The sequence below is a fragment of the Rhamphochromis sp. 'chilingali' genome (assembly GCF_963969265.1).
Source record: "Rhamphochromis sp. 'chilingali' genome assembly, chromosome: 17".
NCBI lineage: Eukaryota > Metazoa > Chordata > Actinopteri > Cichliformes > Cichlidae > Rhamphochromis > Rhamphochromis sp. 'chilingali'.
In genome coordinates this window covers 11,620,787-11,639,026 of record NC_137944.1, presented here as the reverse complement: position 1 = coordinate 11,639,026, position 18,240 = coordinate 11,620,787, and the positions used below count along the sequence as shown (strand labels likewise).

Genomic DNA, 18,240 nt, shown 5'->3' with positions numbered 1-18,240 from the left:
ACAAAATTGTGTTCCATTGTGCTTTATCAGCTGCTTCGGTGAAAAACAAATCAACAAAAACACAACATTGCAAAACAACATACTGGAAAACAGTTATTCATCACTTGATTGCTTCAATACAACACTTGGGCACATATATGCAGGACTTTTCGTGGCTGTTTTGATATTGCTCTCCCTCTTAACCGATCAAATCTCGCTGTGGTAGCAGCTTTAAACTCGGTATGACCCAGGTTGATAGAGAGTGCACAGTCTGGATCGCATTCCAGCATTTTGTAGGCTGGTTTTCCTACAAAATACAACAAACATTAGCCCACAAAGCCACCGCGAACAAAGCAGCATAGCGCAACGAATTCAATTCAAATTAAGACTTATTTGTAACCTACATCAATAATTATGTTATGATATATTACGTAATAACTACAACAGAAGACTGACCTTTGTGGGAATGCTTGGAGCAGACTAACATGTGAGCTGGAGTGCTCTGGAACGTTATATTTGGTCTTCGAATGGCTGCAATCCAGGCCATCCGTCGGCTCTTTGTTACTTTGGAAACATGGCTTAAACAATTTCTCTTCCACGACGTAATCAACAACAAACAGCATGTCAGGGCATTATTCTCAACATCCAAATGAGAGGAAGTGTAACAAGATAACAGTATAGTTTGATTTACACAAATGCGAAACAGTGTTTTGTTCATAAACAGTATAAAAGATGGATGTAGGTAGCTACTGTGAAGTCCATCAATATTCATCCGTCAACTGAAGTACAACTACATATTCAGTGGGACGGCTGCACATTTAAACATAATTTTGGCACAAATAGGACCCCATACAGGACAGATAATGGCCTTTCCAAGTAGAAAGTTTATTAGTTCTCTCATTTTAGCTCATTTAGCTGTTTTATTTTCTTGAATTATTCAACATAATCTTGGAAAAGTCTGCCTTATTTTTAATTGCTGCTGTATAGTAAAAACAAGGCCACCAAATTCCCAGGAATCTCTTAGTCTTGACACCTTAGAGATCAGGGAGTGTAGATGCATCCGTTACGGCTGCTGAGAGGCGTGGGCATGTGTTTATGATGAAAGAACACAGCTCCAGGATTCCACCCCTGCCATCTCATTATCGAAAAGTCTTTAAATAGCTGCCTGCATTTTTCTGGCTGTTTCCCAGAGGAGGATCGTTTTCCATCCAAACTCCTGACCCCCAACAATCAACTGGCAGACAGGTGCTGCTCCGGACGAGCAGGGAATGACATGGATACAGATTATTTGGAAAATATGAGGCAGATGAAAAAGAAATGAGATGATGGCGATGATGCAATAAAGAGAAAGATAGTAAAGAGCAGATATTACTGTGACCTAAGCAGCAAAGAATTGCTTTGTGGTTTTTTTACACCAAAAACTATTGTTTAAATTCCCTTTGAGTGACTTTTCTTTTTATCTAGAACTTAAAAAATTAATTCCCTGTATGAGTTTTTTGTATACTGTTGTATTTTGTCAGATTTTATATCTTTCATTTTACACTACTCATATATTAGTACTTTCGTATTACAGCTAAACACCACTAGATGGCCTCATAGCTTAATTTGAACTTTTATGACACTGGGTAACATTATAGAAAATATTTAAGATTTTCTATAATGTTAAGAACAGCTGTTTTATGTTCTTTAAATGCAGAAATGTACTCCCAGCTGTTACTATACCATACTGTGGTTTTTCTCTCTTTTTCGTTTCACATCATCTCAGCTTGCTCAAAACAGCCAGAAGAAAAAGATGGACTCAAACTGTCAAAGATTAATTTACCACGTATCCCCCTGTGATGTGTATTTACTTGACCCTGTCTACTAAATATACTTCATGTGCAGTTAACACCCTGTAAAACAGTGACGGTCGTTCCCCTGAGATCGTGATTCAGTGTTTCCATTGCAAACGTATGTCCCCTGTGCTCAAGAGAAGATGTAATGTTTATCTAATTCACCCTCCTCGACTGCTTCAGCTCTGTGTTTTGGCAAGTCCCGGCTTAGGGAAAGAGACGGTAATTTACGTGACGTTATGTCCAGGGCTGATCTGTTTCAACACATTGTTTAACACTGGGATGATGCACACCCACGCAGCCACTGGGAGAGAGGCTTAGTGGCGCTCCCTCTCTTCCTCAGTTCCTTGCCTGAAAAATGATTAGAGTATAGATGGAGAGGTGATCAGTGTGTGTGCGTGGGTGTAGAGTAGGGCAAGGGGGAAACCAAATATTCAAGGGGGTGTGGTGGTTGGAAGCCCACTGTCCCACTGAGATAGGCCATATGCTGGACTTGCTGCTCCAAACTGCAGTACTTTCCAAACTCACCAGAATGTCCTGTCAGTGTGTCGTCCTCTTTCTTCTGTTTCTCCTTTCCTTCATCTCTTTCATTTTCTCACAAACAGCAGTAAGGTGTCACTAGCAACAGAAAGCTGAACTAGCTAAATATACCTCTTAAACAGCTGTTATATTGTTATATATTTTATTTTCCAGGGTTTCTGGAAGTACATTTTGTTCTATTTCATAAACACTGATGCCATTTGGAGGAAGCAGTTCAGTTTGTTTGGCTTGCATACAGACCTGCAGGACCACCTGTGTGGCACGAGCACAGTGGAGATCACCTGCTTTTAGGTTTTCTCACTCCTGCTCCTGAACTGCATTAACTTCTTCTTTGTAACACACCTAAATAAACTAAATGTGCATTGTCAGCTGTTAAAAAAAAGGAAAAAATCAGGACAGTTTGGGAAAATGTTTCCTGGTGTTTCATGTTGAAGTGTCCTATATGGGTCATTTGTTTGTGGTTGTGCTTGTGTTTGGGGGTCTGATCACATTTGCCATACAGGGAATTAATATTGTTCTTGTTATAAAGTCAAGATTGAAACAAAGCTATAGCACTGTGCAAAAGTCATGAAAAGAAAAGCACCATCAGATTTTGATCCACCGTGTAATATCATCTGGTTGCATTTGATTTGCAACAGCTTCATTTTTTAGCACGATAATGATCCCAAACACACTTCCAGTGCAGTAGAAGCATGCCTGGATAGAAAAACACACCGTGGAACACTATCAGTCATGGATCGGCCTCCCCAGAGCCCGGTCCTTAACATTACTGAAGCAGTGTGGGATCATCTTGACAAAGAAGGGAGTTAATGCGAGACAAATCCAGTCCAGCCCTGGGCACGACACGCAGTGAATTAATCTGAGAAGGTGCATTAAAAAATAAATGGCCGCGCCAGCCGTGCACATCGCAAATTGGATTCTACAAAGACCGGCCCACCAGGTATTAAAGCCATAAAGCCTTTGAATGAAAACAAATGCTGTTGTGACAGTGATGTACAGTCTTGTTGGTATATGTATGATTTCTATACATTTTACATCAGATAAAAACTTTGGTTGTAAGCTTAAGAAAACTATTTAATAACAGCCAGACATTTTAAATGAGAATAAGAAAGAAAAAGAAAAGTATTTCTTTGTGCCCCCCTTTCCCTGTTAATGTTCTACCTGGCCCCCCTGGCAAAACTTTGCTAGATCCACCCCTGCACAGTTACCAGCTGTCAGCTACATCGAAAAGGATCCTGGTGTTATTTGTCTCTCAGAAACAGTTCATAACTTCCCTTCAACTCATTCATGTCACCTAATCCACCACCTTTCATTGTTTATACCGTTACAAAAAAATAAAAATAAAAATAAATCATCGGCCCATAAAAGCAAAAATTCACCATCGGCCCACCGAGCAAATGCCCGGTATGCCCGATGGCCAGTCCAGCTATGGTCGTGCCATCAGTTAACCCTTTGACCCCTGTCTTAGTCTCTGTCTGTGTTATGTTTCCTGTTTTACTTTGGTAGTCTCTTGTCACGTGTGTGTTATGTTCAGTTTTGCTGCCCTTTGTCTCATTTGAGTCGACCTTTGAAGTATATTTTCTCTCTGGAGTCCTGCACTGCTGTGTGGTAGGTGAGACTACACAGCTGAACCATGACAGTCATGGTGGTAGCTCAACAAGGTTTCATTTTGGAAAATATTTAATTAAGAAGACAATTTGAGTGGTTACAATTTTGTTTGGGTGTTTGTAAGCACAAAAGAAATCCAGCTGTGTAAAGCCAAAATAGAACCAGACATGATGCACATATGATAACACTTTTACTCAGAAACTGTTTATGAGGAACTGCCAGTAATGATGAAGCGAGTAACTAGTTGCTGCTTTGCCGGACTCTTAGTTCAGTGTCTTAAAATAAAGTTGCATAATTTGTTATTTTGTGGCAAAGAAACTCAGGAAATGATGGATCCACATCTCTCAATCTTGCCGTTACACATGGGTGTTCTCCTGAACATCCAGTCAAAGTGAACTGCTTCTTCAAACGCACTTTAAAAATGTGTTCTTTCACAGCCGGTCTGGAGATCTAAAGCGAAGACTATCTGTTGACAACCAACTGCGTCCTCAGGTTAGACTACTGACTCGTGTTGTTCCTGCCCATCTGTCATGTCTTATAGTCGTGTCTTACTACAGCTGAGTGTGTTTTAATGACAGTGACCTTATGTTGTGTTTACTTTGAACAGAGTGCTTCTGCTACGTAATTGTCATCTCTTTACCATCTTCAGTCACTCGCAGTCTGTACCAGTAGGCTTTTTATGGTCGTAAAGCATCACTTAATATGATGAAGTAGGCAGCCTCGTGACCTTTTTTCAGTGTGTTTTTCCACTGTTCTGGATTAAGCTTGTTTCCTCCAGTTGACAATGATGAACATGCTTACCTTTAAAAAGGCACAGAGCATCCACGGCTTGTTTGACCCCTTCATTTATCTCACCCCAGCCTCCCTTCAAAGACAATCACTTCTCTTTCAAACAAAAGCAGATTTTTTTGGTATTACATCATCTTATTGTGACTGCCGTTCAGTGTAATCCTTGTAGGCTTCTTCACAGGCACAACCAGTTCCCATGAAGGAACGCTGCAGATGAAAACAGCTGATAAGGAAAGACGACACAAGCTACGCTCATGTTGACAGTCAGGATCATTCAGTGGCGTTCAGTCACCGGTGACGGAGCTTCGGCACAGAGTGAACAGAATCAATAAAGAAAATCATTATAGGATATGTTCAGCGCAGGTCTTGCGTTTTTAGATTTAGAGATTTTGTGTGTTCATGAGGTTGTTTGTCTGCTTGAGCTTGCATGTCAGCTTAACCTTTGCTGTAGGTGCGTGGAATTTTTAGCAAAGGAATTCATCTGATAAGAAGACATTTCTTTGAAGTGATCTTGATCAGCGATGGAAGGAGGATACTGTCGCAAGAACTGGATTTGCAGCTCATTTGTTTTAGGGAAGTGTTTTTGTACTGTGAGCCGTGAAATACCTGAAGCTGACAACAGCAGCGCGTCTTAAAAAAAGCTTTCAAATGACGACTTGCTGGGATCTTATCTAAGGGAGAGCATCCTCTGTTTGGACTGAAGTGTCATAACAGCATTTAGTGCTAATACTACTAAACTACTACTCAGGATATCACTCATCTGCTCTCGTCACAAGAGGCTCAATTGGTGCCACTGTTTTTCACAACTACAGTCATTTTAATACAAAAGCCCCTCTTGCCTTTTAAAGGGTTTACATTACAGGACATAATAAAAAATAATCTGTCCATAACAGGTGTTAAAATTAGATGACTACAAACTATAAAATATGACATATTATACTGTGTTAGAATTAAACTGAAATGCCCAACAGTGTGTGGAAATCTAAGTACACCCTTACTCTCTCCATTGAAATTAAGAGGGTAGCAACCACGTTGTGCTAATTAAATGCAACTGTAGTGTTAACTGATCATCAGCAAGTGTGAGCAAATCTATAAAACAAAAGGTGTCAACAATCAGCTCAGAGAAGCAGTTGTTGCTGGCCATCACAGCAGTCCATCGTTCTGCAGTGAGAAAGATTACTCAGTTATATTTTATTTATTTATATAGCACATTTAATTACAACAGGAGCGTTGACCAAAGTGCTGTACAAGAATACAACATACCTAATAAAATAACTTAGAGTATTGATAGCACTTTACCACTCAGAAGTGGAAAACATTTAAGACAGCTGCTGGGACCAGCAAACTCACCTCACAGTCATTCTGCACAATGCTCAAAAAACTGCAACAAACCCCAGAGCTACATCTCAGACTCTACATGCCTCTGTTATTGTGTTAAATGTTAAAGTTCATCACAGTACAATTAGAAAAAGACTGAGCAAGTTTGGCTTGTTTGGAAGGGTTACCAAGAGAAAGCCTCTTTTCTCTACAACATGGCAGCATAGCTTAGGTTTGTCACGTTGCATCTTCAACCACAAGACTGGAACAATATGCTCTAGACAGACAAGACCAATGTGGAGATATCGGACCATAATGCACAGCACAGCGTTTGGAAAAAACCCAAACAATACCAACTTTCAAGCACGGTGGCAGAGGAGTGATGATTTGGGCTTGTTTTGCAGCCACAGAACCTGGGTACCCTGCAGGTATTGAGGCAGATGTGAGGCCATCACTCTGACAGCCGAGACTTGCCTGAAATTGCATCATACAGCAAGACAAGCACAGCAGCAAAGAATAACCTGATTGAAATCAATGGAGAGACCTTAAGAGGGCTGTGCATAAACGAATACCTGCAAACCTCAATGAACTGAAGCAACGCTGTAAAACGTAGGCCAACATACATCCAGGATGACTGAAAGTCACAGAAAATGAGTCCTTTTAGTTATCCCTGCTAAATGTGGCTCTGCAAGCTACTGAATCATGTGGTGTACTTCATTTCTCACTTTTGTAGTTTTTGTTAAATAATTAATGAAACAGTGTAATATGTTATGTACTGTTGTTCATCCGAGGTTGTATTTAAACAACCTTTAGTGGGTGGTAGAGGCTAGATGATTATTTTTCAGTCTTTAACGAAACAGTTTGTTGTTTCAAGGCATTTAATGGTGCATATGTAATGCACATGACAATGCAAAGGTTAATAAAGATGTTGTGCACAAATCTATTAATCCATATTTTTAGATATGGATTTACTAGAGAGTGACAGACTGCTGTTTTCAGCTCTCCTAATCTGATGTTGAGCAAGTGGCAATCCTGTTATTTTATTAGAGAACTGGCTGAGGTCACCTCAGGTTTCCTGTTGTGAGGTCGGAGCCTCATCTGAACGACCCCCAGGGGACGCTCAAAACAGGCAGATGGGGAAAGAAAGACAAACGGGGAAGAGAGACACAAAGAAAGAAAGAACGAGGTGGATGGAAAGCTGAGGCCTGTTTTTGTCCAGCCCCAACAACCCAGCGGTGACCACACCCTCTCAGGAATTCCTGCTGCAAAAATATTTCATGGCATGTTTTTAAAGGAGTAGTTCATCCTTACAAATATCTCATTTAAAAAGCCTTCATATTGAGGTTAATGCTGCAATATTCTGCGTGCAAAATGTGATGCAACAGTAAAAACACACAAGGAAAAATGAGGACAAAAATAACAGTAAAAAATAGTTTAGAAAAACTTGATGCCAGAAAATAAGGAGAATGAAAAAGTGTTGCTTTCTAATGTAACTCAGTTAAAGTAGCGTGCTCATGGGGCAGTAAAGCTGAAACAAAAATAGAACAAAAAGTAGAAAATTGGGTGTTATTATTTGAGTCAATTCTGCATGTAAGTGTGTTTTTCTGTATGTGCGTTTGTATGAATTGCAGGCCAGATGGCTCAGTACACAGCCAGTGTGTTTTGGCTCTGACTGCTTCCAGATTCTGAGAAATACTTTGAAAACTACAAAAACAGCATTATTCCTGACGTCGGACACGCAGAGCTTTGTGTGTTTGCCTGGATCGTGTTTTATTATTTTACCATCTGCCATTTATTTAATTTGCTTAACCCATGGCCATGTTTGTGTATTCAAGAAGGGTCATGTCAGCTTAAACTGGTCATCTTTACATGCTTCCTCTCATGAAGGCATGAAACAGAAGTAAATCCTTTAAACGCTGATCTTGGTTTAGTCACAGGTTTAGTGACAGTCATTTATAATAATGACAATACAGATATCCACACTGCAGCACTGAGAAACTGATTTCTTTCGGTTTCACTGTTTTTCGAAATGACCCCTTCATCATTCAACTCTAAAAAAGTGTTTCCCAGAGGCACAATAAACTCTTCCAGCTTCATTTTCAGTAGGTTCAACCCTGTATGACATGACTCAGTGATATTTCTGGTACTTTCCTTTTGCATTTAGAGGCAGTAAAATGGGCAGCTTCTTCTAGCTTTTACAATTTATAACCCAGTCTTTTTTTTGCCTACATAAGAGTGGGGTAGTAACAGCAAGTTGTCCAAGAAGAAAAGAGACATGCCAGGAGAGAGAAAACCAGCATTTTTATTACATTCTCCTTCTTTTTCTTTGCACTTTTCCCCTCTCAGCTTAAATTTCTTTATTTCCAAAATCCCTTATCAAACCGAACTCATTGCCAACAGAGTCTCTGACTTCTATTATAACCATAGACTGGTTAGACAAAGCTTCCTCTGTACAGAGGAATCCCTTCTGCTCCCTTCACAGCTGAGTATCAACCTGGAATCTCTCCCCATGCTTTAAAACTATTATTACTTATCACAATTCTCTCTCTGTCCTCATGGCTTAACATCATCTTAGCTGGTTGATGTTATAAATAATTGGACTGTGGAATGTATTTGGACTTTTTTTGGTCTTTTTCACTTCTAAATTAATTCCTAGAAATGTATTCCTAGATGACGAAAATGCACATGTTAGATTAGAGTAGTTAAGACCTATTTTGGTGTTTGGTTTTATTTTGTGCGTTTAAATGTTGTATATGCCTGTTTGAGAACTGGATAGAAACAGAGAAACAGTCGGTGCAGAAAGAATGCGTCTGTCGCAGGACAAAAGCAGGTCGAGAATGATAATGCCGGGTCGAGAGAGCTGGGCTTATCCCAACCGGCAGTATGGATTTCCTGCCTGCAGCCTCCTTTCAGTCACATCCAACACAAACACTCGCACACATACACACAGGTCACTCACAAAGTGTTGTGCAACTGTGAAATTAAAAAGTAGCTTCCAAAACTTTTTCCAATATCTATATACTGCTATAGTGTTTAATAAACATCTCCTCTTGGTGTTCCATTTCTACAAAACAATTCAACAAGATAATTTACACTTAAGTTGCATATTTAGAAGTCATTTTGAGTAAGATGCAACTCTATACCAGTAGCATTCTCTCAGGGCAAGCAAGGAAAGCAGTGCTTGTCCAGTGAAAGCTAAAAATATACATCTATTTAAAGTACCAGAGTGCATCTCTTCTCGTCACAGCTCAAACTGCATTCAGGAACCGTCCCCCACCTGGCACGATCTGATATCGTCGTGTTGGTGTTGTTCCCAGATCATCATAGTAAATGTTCCAGGATCAACATTGCAAGTGAACAATCGGAATGTTGTGACGTCATACTTTTGCGACTTCGGGAAAAAACGCCTTAAAACAAAAAACTGTACTTAAGCTGCGAGAAACCGCCTCTGTCCGCCGAGGCAGAAAGTAACGAGCGAGTTAACTCCCAACACTGGGGAGGAGTACAGAAGTGGATTTACTCTTTCAGCATATATAAAAGAGTAAAATGAATTATAAAAATATTACATTTAAATAAATTGTTTCAACTTAAGCTTTTTTGCCCTTAATGCCATAACATTATGAGTTTTTGAGACCTCGAGTAAGACCATCATCACTTCACTTGTCTCTTGTAATGCTTGTTAAAGGATAGCGGAGCATATGTAGCTGCAGTTGTTACACAGAGAGCTACATATGGGAACAGAATGAGGGAGGATAGGTGACACATTACCCAGCAGGATCATGATGTTCTCGTGGTTAATGATTTTTACTGCACATGCACATTTCACACAGGCGCTCCGTAGCCCACTTGCAGACATATTGAGGGTAACTGTTTTCTCTTCAATTGCCATAGAAACCTTAAAACATTTCAATCTGTTAGGCCTGAGTGAACTAAACGATGACTCATTTTAACCCCTCCCAGGACTCCAACACACACATCCAGCATGGACCCCTCCACCACTCTCTCCCTCTCACACACACTCACCAAGCAAAACCTCACCATGAATCATCTCACATTCATAACCGGCACACAGGTCGAATTTTTGAGAACAGCTAACCGACTGCCGCCCTGTCTTTACTGCAACACAAGTGACACGGTGCCTCAAAGCAAATTCCCTCCACATGTTTTAATTTACTTTTGGCTTGCTCTTTTCCATGATGTGAGACAGAGAAAGACCTCTGACGAGCGCTGACAGTACATGATCGGCTTGAGGGATGACGGTCATTAAAGCTGTTAAATATGAGAACCATGTGCTGAAAGAAAAAAAAAGCTGACTGACAGCGATATCTTTAGATCGTGTCCCAGAAATAACCCAGGAATCCCAAGAGACAGGTAATTTAGCTGCCTCATCTCAGGAGCTAAATCAAGACCGTGGCCCACAGCTCATGATGAGGCCGACCATGTGAATAAGAAAGACTTTAATCCCGTGTTGTTGGGCTACTTGCGTGTACACGTGTACCTGAGGAGCTTTCTAAGATCTGCATCACAATTATACCTGCGTTTGGCATGGGATGTATTAAGTGATGTTTTTGCTGGATCTCTGCTCTAACCAGCATGTTTACTCTTGATGATGATGAGTATTTGTGTGAGTTACAGGCTACAAAATACAAAAGGTTGGTTTGGGTGCTCATAGTATAAAATGCCAAAATTACAGTAAACTCCCTTGTTGCCAATTAACCAGATGCATGCGAGACTGCAGTCACAGGCTTGCCTCAGTCTGTTCCCAGAAGGCTGCGACACCACCTTCTGCTTCCTCTTCCTTACCCTACTGGGTCTCCTCCACATTCAGACCAGACGAGCCAGTCCCACAACACAACAACATGCTGTTGTCGGCTCGGCTCGTTCCCCACCACAGTGAATTTTGAAGCTCAGGTCAGGTTTCTGAGGTGAGTACAGCTGAATGCTGCTTAAAGGTGCTCCCCTGTAACTTGCCTTATTGCCCTAATTTCTGTGTGTGTGTGTGTGTGTGTGTGTGTGTGTGTGTGTGTGTGTGTGTGTGTGTGTGTGTGTGTGTGTGTGTGTGTGTCACATTTAACAAGTGGTGTCAAGTTTCTACCTGGCCAGAAAGAGGTAGAAAAGAGAAACCCTGTCTTTCAGGTGAAACGGCTGAATCACTTCACCCTTGACAGGTGACTGTTCGGTAGTCTCCCCATGGAGCTTTCCTTTTCTCCAAATAAATAAGACAAAATGAAGCCCAGGAAGGAGGCACAGTAGTGTTGAGCGCTCTATTTATGGTTACACGGCTCCAAAGGGTGTATTTTTGTTTCAAAGCTTCAATGATGGATCATCACACCAGGGTTCCTCTCCAGAGGGAGACGACTGAACCTGATCCACAGAAACGAGGCTGGGAGGAAAGACAGAAAAAAACCTAACTGTGCAGCTTCAAGTAAAGGACTCAACACGAGAGCTAAAATGTGACAGCTGGCTATGAACATGAAGAGGAACAAGCAGCGCTGTAATGGCTCACTCCTACCAGCACTGTAAGAGGGTGGAGGAGAGGCTGGCTCCGATACAGAGGGAGGGACTGTGTTCAGAGAGCATGGAGCTTCATTCACTGTGCTAAACACACACACACAGACACACACATGCTCTGTAAAGCTGTTCTCAGGCGGAGAGAAAGGAGTGGAGCAGAGGAGAGGACAGCATGCTCACGCTGTAAGTTTACAAATGTTTGATTGTTTGTTAATGTGACACGTACAGGAAGCTTGTGTGTGTGCGTGTGTGTGTGTTGTTTGTGTGTATCTCTTTTTAAAGTAAAAGAAATAGTTGACTTTTAAACTTTTTCTTCCACTCTTTCTCTTCTCTAACTCAGCCGTACGCACTTTTCTGCTGATGTGAACCACATGGCTCACGTGCATGCACACACATACAGAGACGCTGCAGAGGTCTGGAGCTCCCGTAGGGCCAGGACATATACAAGAAAAGTGAGAGAATAGAAAAGGGAGAGTGGGGGCGACTGAGTAACAGGAAAACTTTGGGAGAACAGGGTAGAAATACTCTCGGTTCACGGTTATACTTTCTTGTTTTCTCTTCTTTTCTGTTTATGTTTTATTTCGATTCCATTCCTGATCATCTTGACTGGGTTTGGATATTCTCATTAACCCAGCCTTAACTTTGTTCCTCTGTTCTTGAGTTCCCATGCCACTCTGTCCTCCCTCTGACTTTCATTTCCAGCCTATTTTTATATATTTCTCTTCTGCGCTCTTTGTCTCATCCTGCTGATCTCATTGTTGTCCCAGGTGGTGACAGACGGGGGGGGGGGGGAAAGGATAAACGGACACTAAGAGAGGCCAAACAGGGAAGGGAGGTTTCATCAAACCCGACATACCAGGGAGGTCCAGGTCCTGTGACAAACAGTAAGACGCCTTGATCCAGGTGGAGGTACAGTTCCTTAGCCTCCAGGACCAACCTCCAGGATGTCCCGGAGGAGGTCTACAGGTGACCTGGTGCCCAGGGACATCACTGAGATCTTAGCCCGTGAGGCGAAGGCTCAGCGTGGGCAGAGGAAGCCAGGAAGCTCCCTTGGAGGCGCCTTCAGCTGGTTAAAGGGGAGCCGGCGGAAAAAGAACGCCGGCAATGGACTGAACCGCAATGGGAGTGCTGTGACAGATGCCAAACTGGGACACCAGAACCATGAGCCTGCAAAAGGTGAGAGAGGAGTCATTTTGAACTTGACCTTTTTTAAGTGTCGCCAAACACAGTAAGACTAGAAGAAATTCTAGCTCATAAACAGTTTGCTGGGGGACATTTAAAGATTTTGAATAAATGTTTTCTTAATATTTAATATAAATAGTTTAAAATAGAAGATAAAATAAATATTGTTCATCACACGAGGATTGATAGCTTTAAATCAGAATGATTTCCTATTTCTAGTACAGTTTGCATTTGTAAGCAGCATTTATACTCTAATTATACGTTTGCACTAACAGTGGATCAGATTATGTTTCTGTTGTTCAATTATAAGATGTTGCTTGTCGTGACAAACCTACACAGACTCTGCAGTTCCCCTCAAATCCGTGTAGTGTTTTATCGTCTTTTAGCTCATCCTTTTGGTTTTACGGCATGTAACTTTCCCTTGTTACCATAGCAACATGCTGTTTTCTGAAAAAAACAAACCAAACAAACCCAGAGACAAACAAAAAACAAACAAAAAAAATCCCATCTGAAGCTTGAGACAGTTAGCTACTAGCTTGTGGACTCCCTGTTGCTACCATTTGAAGTAGTGTTATTGTTCCTAGAAAGGCAGAGAGGACTGTTTTAACTTACAAGGACTGATAAAGTCCCTGTTTGGAAGCAGAGCCTTCAACCAGCAAAATATTAGTCCGTGTTACTTTTTCTTTCACTGTGTGTTTACTTTTGTTTTTACTCAAAGTCTAGTTGGCTTGAGGCACAAACCCCCTTGTTTGCTGATTGGTTAGTGCAAAAGCACCTTTCAACATTGGTGAACATGCCAGAAAGTGTCAGAGAGAATTCTTTACCTTATAATCTAAAGTGTGCTGAGATAACCCTTTTTGTGAATTTATGTGACGTAGGGGGAAAAAACAAGGCTCAGCATCTTGAAGCCACTTTTGGTTTGTCTGGTGAGTCTGCCGTATAATTTTGTCCTGTTTTGTTTGTCATGACCGCAGACTTCGTGGTCATGATGTGTTTTTGAGGAATGTTGACTTTGAGATTAAGATGGAAAGTTACAAGAGATTTTGTTATCATCGGGACATCAGTCTTTAGATTTAAAACCTGGCAAAACCGACACACACAAAGTCTGACTCCAGGGTCTAATCCCCTCTCTTCTGTTTACTCACTGTTTGCTTGCTCTACAGCACAGAGATTACCCACAGTTCCCATTTCCTGTTTTTGTTCCACCTCTAAACCCATCCATTTCTCCTCTGTCATTGCACTTGTGTGTGTTACTGTAGCAAGTCTTGGAAACCCAGATTCTGAGTCTTTTAAACTTTCTTGGTCACCTCCTTTGTGGTTTTTGTGCCTCTTCTGCCTAAATAGGGCTTCCACAATCCCTTACCGTGCCTAATGCTATGGTTTTGTCACATCCGTGGAGAACTATGACTACAGGATGGGTAACAGACAGTGACTTCATTTGAAAGCAAAGATTAACTTGTAGTAGTGCTAATAATTCCCGGGCAAAGGATGTGGTCAAAGGCTGATGCGAAGAATGTGTGGGAACCCTGGTTTTGGCATCATGTTTTTTTTTCCATTATAAAGGCTAAAAAGGGAGTGATGTGAATATGAGAAGACTCAGATTGCAAACAGAAAATGAGCACACATATTGATGCAGCTTTGTGTTCACTAGCTGTGTTCTCTTTGAGTTCAGTTGGTTAAGATGGACTACAGTGGGATCGTAATGCAGCTGCACATGTGTTTGTTATCATCTGAAAGTTTCATTTGAAAGAAATCCATGATATCTGAAAAGCAGAAATTGGAGCATTGACAGGACATAGTTCCCTGTTCTAATCCTCCAAACATTGCTCAAGCAGCTGTTTAAATTAGTCAGCATCTATTCAAAGTTCACATGCATTCACCATGCACAGGGGGTCTGAGGCCTCTGCACTTCCATCTTATTCTAAGGGGAAAAAAAACAGTCGTGCTGTTTCAGAAGCATGAACTGCAAGTGCTTTCTGTCTCACCTGTGGTTGTGTGTGCATGAACACATCGTTAGACTTGAACTGCTTTTGTTTTCTTTGGCACTTGGTCTCCTAACTGTCAGTAATCGGTGCATTGCACCTTTACTTTTCTTTCACAACAGTTCATTCTTTCAGAACCAGCTAGGTGACTTTTTCAATCCGAGGAAACAAAAAATCAGTCTCCACCAAGAAAAGTGCACTCACACACAAAACTCCCTTTTAACAGGAAGAAAACTCCAGCAGAACCAGGCTCAGGGAGGGGCGGCCATCTGCCAAGACCTGAAGATAAAATGAAATAAAATAAAATCAATATAATACACATTACTTGTTACTTTTGTTATGCATTATGTTACTTAATTACTGCTTGGGGAAAATAATGTTACATTATGTTTGCATTACTATGTAACATGGCCTGTTAATTTAATAATATAATACTAAGGTTACAGTGCCGCACACTGACACAAATTGCCATCTTAATGAACATACATACAGTCTTTGTTTTAGTGATTATGTCTGAACACAATGCAACACTGAATCCCAAAGAAGCGTTAAAGTGACAACCAGTGTAATTTCACTGTAGAAACAAGTGCTAAAAATGGAGGCTAGAAGCTAACTGCGCTTCGCTGCTTCTCTTACCGACTAAACTAAAGTCTTGTTGCAGGGCTGAGGTGCACATACATCCAGCATCATTCCTGGTTCTTCCCTGGCTTTGTGCTGGCATGCTGTCTGTTTTTTAAAGGGCAAAGAGTTGCCCTGTTTGTTTTTGTCCTGGGCGCAGTTTTCACATTATTGTCACGCTCTTGTTCTTTAGTTCACAAAAAATAAAAGTTATCTTCAAATCTCCACTTACTTCATTTCGGTTTTTTATTGGTGTAGTGTGTCTTGAAAAATATCAGATTGTGCATTATGACAGTAAACATGAATGTAAGCACTGGTTTGTGGATGAACATCATGAAGCCTTGTGTCTGGCTTCAAGTTTGTCAGTCTTGTTGGTTGGGCATATTTGGTTAAGAGGTTATCGACTGATGCTAGCTAGCTTGATAAGCAAGGACAAATGTCTGCTGACATTTAAATAAAATACCCTTTGAAGCGTTCTTAATGGAATTATTAGGCAAATATAAATGTAGCTTGCTGTGCAGTGAATACTATAAACAGATCAAGCTCAAAGCCACTGTGACATTAAAGTCTTAAAAAATGTCAACTTATTAAAAATTATTTGTTTTCTCAAAGGCGTAAATTAAGTGTAGAAGAATAAAACAGTTTCCTCAACCCGGTTGCAAACATGTGTTTCTCTGCTGTACAGTTGGGTGCGTGGTTGAGACAAGGGAGCTAATGGGGAGTGAGTCGCCTTTGAAGCCAGCCTTGTGTGACCGCAGGAGGGACTGAACGAACCAGACTCACGTTGCGTCTCCACTGCATACGAACGTTTGCTTAAAATCCCATAACGCATTTGCAGTTCCTGTAAATTACAGTGTTTCCATTTGTCTTTGTTGATCTGCTGCACTTTGCGTCATCCGTGCACATCTTTGTTATGTGCGGCACACTTACATCTTTGCTGGTTTACATTAGCTGCGTCATCCGTGCATGACTGATTCAGACCGTCTCCTCTGAAAGGGAGCGCTCTGCAGTTCAACACCGACTGCTGGCTACATTTTACAGAGACTCCTCTTCTTCTTAAAAAAAACAGAAAAACAAAACTGTCTTTGATGTGCTGAATTCCTGGGAGTCTTGTATCACAGCGGATTGTGTGTGTGTGTGTGTGTGTGTGTGTGTGTGTGTGTGTGTGTGTGTGTGTGTGTGTGTGTGTGTGTGTGTTAGCCTGGATGCCAGATTGGGCCTAGAGTTATGTGATGTAGAGGAGAGATTACAACGAATCACAAAGCTCCATTCAGCCTTGAGAGGACTCTTCGGGAACACTCTCTCAATGCTTTTTTAATTAGAGCAACGTCTCAGCACAAACACATGCACTCAGACACACACATCTCTGTGTCTCCTAGGTTTTTCAGCCTCTTTTCACACTCGTTAAAGAATATTTTTATCTTCTAATCACTTCTCAGATTGCTTAACGCTCTTTTCAGCACCGCTGTGGGTGTGTTGGCCTTCGCTGATTGTTACTGTGCAGTCAGCATGTGTTTATAGTTGGACGTCTGCTGAGCTGCGTGTGAGGGCGTGTGACCGAGAGCTGCCCTGTATCAGAGGGTATCTCTGTGTTTGTGTGTCAGCGGCATATTGCTGGGCTTAGGGCGGCGCCAACATTCATTACATCACCTCCACAAAGAAACACACACACATTCGAGGTTGAGTAGAGCCCCCCGCAACTACCTGCTTTGTCCAGCACAGCCCATCTTTGGTTGCTGGCTTTTTGTGCAGTGAGGTCATTTTGCGCAATCCCCGGGATTCCACACGAGTGCGTCTGTGTGTGCAGTCACTGTTTTCTGCATGTGTACAGCCCCGTGTGAGCCTTTCCTTTTTATTTTCTTTTTTTTTCCATGTGGCTTTCTAAATGTGTTTGCAATGGAGCCCACTCAGTACTTGAGTTTCTGGATCTGCTACGGGTTTATATGTGTGTGTTCGGCTGCCACATCACAGAATACAGTCAGGGTGTGTATATTCACAAACTGGGATGTAGATTACAGACCTAGCAGGGTAATAGAAGAGCAAACATCTCATTACATTGAGAACATTGTATACAGCCCACGCTTTATTACAGGCCACAACTCAGGGCTGGTTTAATGCAGTTTGACAGGATGAAGGCAGTGAGTGTCGGGCAACGAGAGGGTGTGAAAGTTTAATGCATCCCCACTGCGTCCCCCCTCGAACATCATTCATCACCAATGCGCACACACTTTGATGAGTGTGTGGTAATTTCACCTGGGTAAGCAGATACCTCATCCATCACCACAGACCTAAAGCCATGTCGCTGAGGTAAACGTCTCCTAGGCAGCAACACTGTGAGGAACGCGTTGCTGTGGCAGCAATAATAGGGTGATGTTGTCGTGAAACATTAAGCATTTTCAGGTCGTGGTTAAGGTGAAGCGTACCTCATTCCTTGTGAATTCCCATGCAGGTCACATCAATGCTTTATATGTACGTAGGAAGAGGTTCCTAAAATTACTTGTGATCATTATCCGATGTGCTTGCAGGGGTTATGTTTATGGAATAAAAGGTAATGGTTGTTTTATAGGACATGGAGTGTGTTTGATGTGGTGGGGAAGCAGCTGGAAGACATCACTGTGGGACTAAGGGAGTGGGCATCTGTATATACAGGGAAATACAACTGATTTACCCTCAAGAATGTGTGTGTGTGTGTGTGTGTGTGTGTGTGTGTGTGTGTGTGTGTGTGTGTGTGTGTGTGTGTGTGTGTGTGTGTGGTTCAGTTATGTAATATGTTGTAACAGATACACCTGTTGAAAGCTGTTTACAGGATACAGCTGCGTCTTTGTCCATTTTTATTTCTGTGAAGAGAAGAAGACAATGATAGCACAACTCAGAACTCAGCG

At 41.6% G+C, this 18,240-nt stretch overlaps 1 protein-coding gene across 2 annotated transcripts in view; it reads left to right on the top strand.

Moving 5' to 3' along the window:
• The first annotated feature begins 11,253 nt into the window (after positions 1-11,253).
• The window catches only part of nhsl3 (NHS like 3), a 39,548-nt gene continuing 32,561 nt past the window's right edge, over positions 11,254-18,240 (top strand). For both annotated transcript variants that reach the window (XM_080862606.1, XM_080862605.1), the window contains exons 1-2: positions 11,254-11,759; positions 12,344-12,752. In XM_080862606.1, the coding sequence (XP_080718732.1) occupies positions 12,521-12,752 (232 nt within the window). In that variant the 5' untranslated portion in view covers positions 11,254-11,759; positions 12,344-12,520. The remainder of the gene's footprint in view (positions 11,760-12,343; positions 12,753-18,240) is intronic.